The sequence below is a fragment of the Daucus carota genome, chromosome 5, assembly GCF_001625215.2.
Source record: "Daucus carota subsp. sativus chromosome 5, DH1 v3.0, whole genome shotgun sequence".
Lineage (NCBI taxonomy): Eukaryota > Viridiplantae > Streptophyta > Magnoliopsida > Apiales > Apiaceae > Daucus > Daucus carota.
This window is the reverse complement of record NC_030385.2, coordinates 41,204,638-41,213,917: the sequence shown is the minus strand read 5'-3', so window position 1 is coordinate 41,213,917 and position 9,280 is coordinate 41,204,638. Positions and strand designations below refer to the sequence as shown.

The 9,280-nt window shown below is 35.0% G+C and overlaps 1 protein-coding gene across 1 annotated transcript; it reads right to left on the bottom strand.

Moving 5' to 3' along the window:
- Window positions 1-251: 251 nt before the first annotated feature.
- LOC108223733 (phosphoglucan phosphatase DSP4, amyloplastic) lies at window positions 252-8,700 on the bottom strand. The gene is made up of 14 exons (XM_017398126.2): window positions 8,498-8,700; window positions 8,331-8,406; window positions 8,183-8,227; window positions 7,627-7,729; window positions 7,230-7,306; window positions 7,063-7,139; window positions 6,855-6,935; window positions 4,889-5,021; window positions 4,233-4,292; window positions 3,845-3,901; window positions 3,243-3,338; window positions 2,286-2,345; window positions 1,352-1,459; window positions 252-697 (listed from the first exon to the last, which is right to left on the bottom strand). Exons 1-14 carry the CDS (start codon window positions 8,521-8,523, stop codon window positions 566-568), a joined length of 1,131 nt encoding a protein of 376 aa, XP_017253615.1. The 5' UTR covers window positions 8,524-8,700; the 3' UTR covers window positions 252-565.
- Window positions 8,701-9,280: the final 580 nt, after the last annotated feature.

The following is a 9,280-nucleotide window of genomic DNA, read 5'->3' as shown; positions in this document are numbered from 1 at the left end:
ATAAATTACGAACTATATACCCGCCCGTGCGAAGCACGGGTTAAAGGCTAGTATACACAAGACAGATAAGTGAGATCTCAAATAAGTTGGACTTGGATTCGCCTCGGAGGAAGTTAGGCAATTTTTTTTAATAAAACTAGCTTTTATTTTCTTGATATGTAAAGAGAGAGAAAATTAGACTTGAACTTTTACGCTGGAGATGTTCTTATAGTCAAGACCTGTTTTATCAGACATTTTCTACTGAAAAGTACTACAGCTCAGAAAAGTATTTTTATTACTTGTTACAACTTCCACTGTTAAAATTTTACAGCTCGTATTCATAACTCGAATACAAGTATACAGTTCGGATGTTTTACATCCCTTCGGAGCTTTGATACTTCATTCCCCCCTCATACAACCTTTAACATCTATCATACAACTTCCTCTATAATATTTTATCTGTTTTTCATGATGTTAGCCTACTACATAATATCTAAGTTTACACATTCTTTAAGTTGATACAATCATCATTTTAACAAGTAAATATACAGTTTCATATATAATTGACTAGTGTACACCTAGCAATTCATTCATCATCTGGACAAGCTTCAAGAAATTGGCGTATTACGAGTCGCTCATTCTTCGTGAGATCAGGTTCATCAGCCATCAACCTTTCCCGCAACTTGGCAGTAATGCTATCTGGATTATCATCTGACACCTGCACACGGAACACAATTAAAGTTTAACTCTCCTGTTTCGCAATTGGAGATGCATGTAAGAACTTACATATAATGCCTAAATTTGTTTTGTGTGACAAAAGTTGCTATAATAACTCAATACTTCGCCTATATTAGTAAAAATAGTTATGGATGATACAGAATTTTTGTGACTTTGTAATCTAGAATTTATATGTGTCGCCTACTTTTGGCCACAGAATATATCTATAAACTGATTAGCATCGTATGTCAGTAACTTGCATAATTTGTTGCAAACTCTCCAGGAGAGATGGACTGTTCTTGACAGTCAAGTTCTTAGGAGCATCACCAAACAAATGATGTTGGCTTATTAGACAGTCAATGGAGGAGAAGAAAACCCCCCTTTTTAGATCACTAATGAAATCAAGTACTTGACCATAAAAGTTGGAAAGATATTTAGAGTAAAAGAATATTAACTCTTTAATTTTTAAATCACAAACCAAATCATCAACTACTATCCGCTCTAAATTATTTTGTAGGTCCTAAAGCCCTTTATTTGAATCAAGTACTACATATGGAGCTGATAGATATATCATGTAAATAGTTATCAGTAACACTTGCATAAACACCTTGAGAAGTTCTCATTGCTAATATTTCTTAACAGGATTGAAACATACTTGGACATAGTTGTTGATGTGGCCATCCTTGTTGATTTCAGTGACAGGTTCATCTTTATTGTACAACCATTCGCCATCAATGACATATTTGTACTCATAGCGTCCTTCCTGTATTATCAAGACTCAATATCATTAGAATATACTGATTTTTGTTCCAACATGGATTTGGGACTATTCTTTTATTTTTTGTACTACAATACTACAATGTGTCATTTCATCTCTGCATAGACTGTTTTCATCTCTTGTTTGTTCACATGAGGACTCCATATTTACACACTCTCATGAATTAATCCTGCATCAACAGGTAACACATATCCGATTCGGAAAATCTAAAAACCTAGCCTAGGATTAATAGTCCGTTTAATGTAAAATTAGAGAAACTATTAGAGTCATATCCCAAACATATTTTTGCATATAAACCTACCTTAGACAGACCATTGTTACAGCATCTGGGTAGCTAAAAACACTTTCTTCATATATAAAGACAAAAGTGAACTATCCCAACCCTGCATCAGCTTTATTGACAGCTTAGGGGTAAGGGTTCATACTTCATACTATCTAGAAGGTAGAGATGCCTGCCTTTTTCAAGTTCAAGGGTCACTGCTCATGATAAACATTTACATTAACATCTAAATTTATTCTCAGTTCATAAAATGTCCTAAAATCCATTATTTAAAGTAACGGCTGGCTATTACTGAATTTTAAACATTTATATGGCAAAATGCCAAGAGGTGTAGAATTAAGTTTCAAGGGATGTAACTAAGCACAAAATTCCTTATTCCTGCTTACATTACCTCCCAAATACTGTGAGTAATATATTGATGCGAAAGGGAAAAATAAGTGATTCTCAGTAACAAATGACAGGACAATCTTTGCCAGGGATCAATTTTCAGTATATAAGCATATGCACTTTTAGACTACAGAAAAAACTTACAGGCAATTCCCTTTGAAGAACCCACAATCCTTGCTCCTGATCATAATTTAGAGGTATTTTCTGAAAAATATGGCAACAACCAGTGTTAATTATCTGGAATAATTTACCAACACTGATATGTAATCAAGTAATTCTCAAAATTTGAGCAATGCTCTTAATTTTTTTTTCAGAAGCATATATACCAGGTCAAAATACAAGCACACATTCCATTCTAATAATTCACTAACAATAATAGAGATGGAAGAGAAGTATGTAAACAGAAGAGTGTGCAAATTTGTATGATGAGGTTTGTAGAGGAAGTAGAGAGAAACAGAAATGAGCATTCATCCCTGGCTTGCTGAATTGAACTTTAGTTTAAATATATGAATGGTTCTTTTTATATATATTAATATATTAATATTCAACCATTAAATAGTACCAATTCTCATTACATTTTGCCCAAATTTCATCCATATCAGACCAAAGCAAACGTATCAAGTAAGTCCCACCAGGAAGTAGGGTTCAAGGAGAGTAACATGTACCATCCAATCAGATGGAGCCTGGAGGTAATATTCTAATCCTAAGAATAAGAGATGTATACACATTGTCCATACAAAAGATCATCTAAGAAACATTCTCTTGTACAAAGGATTACGATTATGCAACTAGCTCCAAGAAATTTGCTGTAGAGAAGACAAACCAACACCTCATAAATGCGAAATCATATCAGATATTTGGACTAAAATTGACCACATAATAATTATATTACCTAATAACTTCTACGAAAATTTCAAAATTTCACATGTATATTTAGGGCAGGTACTGTGCCATAAGTAAAAAGTAGTCAAAGTACAGCTTTCAATTCTTTGAAACTATAGAAACCTCCAGCAAGTAAAGCTAATTCCTTATTTAAAATGTAAAATAGGTACTTCAAGATTGAGTGCATGATAAGCTTGAAAGTTGAAAGTATCATTATACCGGACCCCATCCTATATCAAGCCCAGAGATTTCAACCGTCGAACAATTGGCACCATTCCATGTTAAGGTGACAGGCTTCTTTTTACGACCTGTAAGCTTTAGAAACACAAAAATCTAACTTAGCACTCCAAGAAAAACATTCAAGATATGGGGAAATTGTATTATTAGGAACTAAGTGATATACTAATCTGATTAAGATATTCGTATAACTAGACTGTATCTTCCATAAGATCCATAGGTAAATGTTTAAATTTGATTATGCATTTGAAAACCAAGAAAACAGCACCATGTTGCTTTTATGCCATAAAACAAAATGATTCGTTCTTTTCGACAATGTTTGTGAATCTTTCATAGGAGAAAAGGAAATACTTATGTTCTGCATCAATGTAACACAGACTTGAATACTGAAACAGTTGTCCAAAAGTGCTACGCTATTTATCTATGAATTTTTACTTCCAAGTTCGTAGGTCCACTACAGTCTCTGCTCAGTCAAGTCTTTTAGTAAAGCATTTCCAAACCAATACAGATAGCGTTCAAAAACATAATACAACATATCATATAGTTGGCTTATAAAAATTTCTTGTTTGAAAGAAAATACTCACTATGTCAGCAGTCGCACTCTTAATAGCTTCAAGTTTTGGGAAGCAAAAACGCTTGCCCTGCAAGACCACATAAAGAAATTAATAAGTGGCTACTTCACAAATAAATACATTTTAAATTACTATATATAGTCAGACATGACAGTTGAGCTGGGACTGCTATACTTCCAGCATAATCCCCTGTATCCATCTATTTACATACAAGACTCTCGGTCCACAGGTATAGGATTACGCTGAGAAACCAAAGTTCCAAACCCTTGAAAAACTGTTTATCGCTTCAACAGGTAAACTGTTTTTGATCAATTTCCATATGAAGTACAAATTTATACATACTATTTGCATTACAGACTTGCAACAAGAAAATCCATTAGTAGATAGTGACAGGAATTACCAGTAGTATGTCGAGGGCTTCCTTGAGATTATAGCCTTGAACCCAGAACATATATGCCAACTGCAAGTCATAGCAAGTATCAGGGTAAGAGTGACACAGGCTAAGACACGACTACTAAAACTTCCTCTCTTTTTTTAAGATACTACATCTGAATTGGAGAAGGCAGACAGTGCACTCTCTTTACATCATTCTTCACTTGCCTACACTAGAAGATTCTGGCACGTTTTCAACACACTGCACAATTTGATTATTATAATTCTGCAAGTCCTAACAGTTAACTTGCATCTTGTAAAAGTTCACAATATCAAAAATTGTACTGATAGCAGCATATATAACATCTTCTGATCATACAGCCTATTCTCAACCTTTTCAATGCGACAGAATTTCAGTCACAAGGCACAGGCAGAAGATTCATAGAGAATTAACGATTCTTCTGCCATTTGAAGTCTCCTGTGTGCCAACTAGCTTTGTTCTCTTATATCTTACCCTGTATGTCTGCATGTACATATGCTTAAATTGGGCGTGTGGACACTTCTCTGTGTTACCCTCGTAACCTCTCTAATCAGATACCAAGTTCCATCTAAGAGCTAGAGCCCATAGGCTCAGTGGTGAAATGAATTAAAATTCAAATATGACACTAATTTTAACATGCTTACTGCAGTGGCAGGCGCTCTTCCAAGTCCAGCTGTGCAATGTATATAAGTTACACCCCCGTTTTGATTAACTGCTTTATGTAGTTTGCTGACAACAGCTGGAAGCCGTAACCTCAAATCAAATGCATCAAAGTCCCTGTTCCATTAGATATTAGTTTGTAGTATTTTAAAGAGTGCATGGTTTAATCTACATATACAATTGCCAGTTCAGAAAGACTAAACAGGTGTATCAAAGCAACACCATTGCAATTACGGATTATATTAATACAGCTATACACGGTATTAGAAAGCCTACGAAAGTAGTGACTTTATATCATAGTTTAATAAAGAGTGATTGACACTTTGCACCCCTTATGTTTAGGCGCTTTTTCGATTTGGTCTCAAACAATTTTTTTTGGCAGTATGCACCCTAAAGTTTGAAAAGCGCTTCGCTTTGCACCCTTTTGACCACTCTCCGTTAATTGACCGTTAAAGTTAACAGATTTCAGGTTTTCACTTTGCACCCCGACAGTTTTAATTTTTTTTCATGAGTATTTTTGAAATATATTTTTTTCAAAAAAAAAATATTTTCCTGAAGACTCTTATATTTTATAAGTGGTGCTGGATCCAGTTGAGTACTCGAGGATAGAATTTCCAGACATCAATGTAGTTAGAGAGAATCAGCAGATGGTGACTCAGTATTTCAGTTTAGAAGGACATGGTTCTGTGTCGAGACATGATCTGGTTAATTCTGGTTCATTTCTTCGCCTTGGTGCACCGCATCAACCTGTAGATGACTACGAGATGACTGCTAACTCATTTGATGACAACGGGTATGTATCTCTATCTCCCAACGGCAGTGTTCAGAATTCAGGTTTCTTGAGTTCTACGATGACAAGCTTGAGTGATGACCGCAACTCTGGTGACTCCATGAAAAAGAAGAGTCATCCTCTTGTTGGTCTGCTGAATTCTCCAAATCAGTTGATCACTAAAGAGGCATTAAGGCCTACGGCTTGTCCAGACACTGCAACATCAAGAAAAGGACTTGAAATCCTATACGCGAATATACCTAGTTCCAAAGACAATGTTCAAGAAAGCAGCAATGCCAAATTTGTTACTCAGGCACTGTCAGCTCCGATTGGGAATATAAACCTGGAAGCTGAACAATCCGCTATGCAGCAACAAATTGTTGACATGTACATGAGGAGCATGCAGCAAATCTCCGAATCCCTGGAGAAAATGAAACTCCCAATGGATCTCAACAAGCCGCAAACTGACAACCAAGGTAATGTGATCCAAAACCTTAACAGCAGTGTAGAAGTTGAGAAGAAAAAAGACGCTGCAAGGGTATTTTACGGCAGCAGGGCATTTTTATGAATCATCCTTAATGCAGCAGCAGACATAAACTCTATGAACAAATTTGCTAATGGTGATTCCTATATGAAAGTTAATGTATCATGTATATGGTGCGATTAAAACGGTGGGGTGCAAAGTGAAAACCTGAAATCTGTTAACTTTAACGGTCAATTAACGGAGAGTGGTCAAAAGGGTGCAAAGCGAAGCACTTTTCAAACTTTTGGGTGCATATTGCCAAAAAAAATTGTTTGAGACCAAATCGAAAAAGCACCTAAATATAAGGGGTGCAAAGTGTCAATCACTCTTTTAAAATTACTCTCTTACACTCCCAGAACTTAAGCTCACATAAAAGACAAGCTATTAGAGATGTTCTACAAGATACAGATCATGTGTACTGAAAAATGACAGAGCTATGTGACATAGATGTTAACAAGATCTTCATCCTTAAGCTATTTGTATACCAAACCACCATGAAGACAAAATTAGTGTAGTTTTTTTGATATGACATAATGTCAAAACACAATACCAGTTCCTGAACCTAGCTTCTGATTTAGAGTAAGGAATTGAGTGTAAACTGTATAAGAACGCGGCTAAGAAAGAGAACAGTGGAAATCCATCTATTAATTTAACCAACCTTATTTCAGCACGCAAGTGCTGAATGTCATCGCATGTGCTTGCATATTCCCTAATGGCATTGATGTCAACATCAAAATATCTGGAGATTGAGTTAAAGGGTCATTGCATTATTACTATCACAAACTAATAATTTACTAGAGGCCTGTCTTCTATGTCACCCTTAAATAATCTCCTGTCAAATAAGATTCAACTGCTATAAAGGATACTCAAGATCAGAATCTTTCTGCAAGCAAAAAATGGTTCTCACACCAATGGCACGAAGCTTGTCTACATCCTTTGGAGTCTGCATTCAGGAGAAAAAGAGAAGTCATAAGATTCTGGAGTCGAAACAATAACATGTGCTCTCAACCTTAAGAATATAAGAGAGTATTACCTGAAGGCATGACCCAACAATTAAGTCTGGACGAATGAAGTTGTAGTTCATTCCCAATTCATGCCTATATGTCAACACTGTACAAATTACATCAGGAAAAATGTTATATAACGATACAGTCATTATATAGATGCCTGATAATACTTAGGAAAAAAGAGTCTTTATAAGAAAGCTTTAAAGTCTATGCAGACAAGTGTTTAGCATCTTTAGAATAAGACATAGGTAGAGACCCTCAGATAGCTAGCTCACTTATATAGTAGCCTTAAATTTTCAGTCTAAGAATATTATTAGCAAAGAATTTTGAACCTAGATAATAATCTGAATAATCCAGTATCAGACCAATGTATCATAAGATATACCCTCAAAATGCCAAACATATAGCGCAAGATATGCTTACCGGCACCCATAGCTTCAGTCATGTTATTACTGTATTCATCAGATTTCTCCTCCTCCACTTTGGCACCTTCCACATTGGTAACTGGTGCAGAACCATTCGTTGCCTAAATGAGAAATGCATTACTTAATTACTAAAAGTAACCCCTGGGTCCACCATCAGTACAGGCTGATAACAAATAAGCAAAGATTCTAACCATTTTATATATTCTCTTGTAAGGCCAAATAAATTCATGGAATTCAGTTCCCTTCTAAGCTAATGTCACATAGCCGATATTACAACTAAATAATGCAACAGCCTAAAAACTTCATTTACATTGTTCATATCTATAAAGAGCGGTCGGCAATAAGCAACCAGACAATTACCACATACATGTAGTCACTAAACATGTTCATGAAAACTCGACTAGAAAAAGGTATCCCCGAAACATCAAAATTTAAATAAATAAATAATCAACACAAACTTCACATAACAATATAAAATTAGACAGTGGATCACAAAAAACTTCAATTAAACAAGAAGTAACTAGTTCACACTAATTTAACAAAGATCAGATCACCTTCATCGAAATGTTTCGACGCCGATCAACAGCTTTAATAACTCCCTACATATAAACACAAATTCATACATGTAACTGATGTAAGTTCAAATAAACAATAATACTGTGAGAGTAAAATATACAAATTCACTTAAAATGAAAGCATTACCGTGCGATTGATAACGCAGGGAGATGTGTTAGCGCAACATTTAGTGTCTTGGAGTGGCAAAAAAGAGGATCTGAATCTGTAATATATCGAGAAATCTCAGTTTAATTTCAATTAAATGGAGTATATTGTATATGTAAAAGTTGACTGGATACTAATGAGTAGCAAACCTGGGGAGATTGTGTAGGCAGTTCATGAGAGAGAGAGAGAGAGAGAGAGAGAGAGGGAGAGGGAGAGGGAGAGAGAGATGCAGCAGTAGTAGTGAAGCAACAGTGTGTGATTTGTATGGAAGATTGTGTAAGAAATGAAAGGTACCAAAGTAGCTTTACACTGATTTTGCAAAATGCTACTTACCTTTTCTTGGTTGTTTCCTGATTAATAATCCCAGGCCTAGATTATTATATCAAGGGAAGTTTAAAATATCGCCGAGAAATTGACAAAATATGAACAAGACTGAATAGATATATTGTTCAAAAAAAAAACTGAATAGATATTACGTAATAAATTGTAATTATTATATTTGAATAGAAAATTATAATTATTTTGTATAAAACTATTCTAATATTTTATAAGAAAATTATAATTATTTTGTAAAGTATTTTATAATGCAGAGATGCGTGATCCTATTAAAAAGCTTCACATGTCAGACACTGTCGCATGCTCTGCTGACTGCTTTGTTCATGAAGCTCTCTTTTAACACAGTTCGTCCGGAACATGTTGTGGGTGTTTGGCGGGGCTTTTAAGCCCCGCTTCTGGACTTTTAAGTTGGAAGCACTTATTCGTACCGTTTGTGTAAAAAGTCGAGAAACACTTAAAAAAAGCTACGATTCCTAGCTTTTGTTTCATGACTTCTACTTTTTTGCCAAACACTTTAATCACTTATAAGTCTTAACTAACTTATAACTTCTACTTCACTTTTTTATTTTAAGCAAGAAGCACTTATTTTAAGCTCA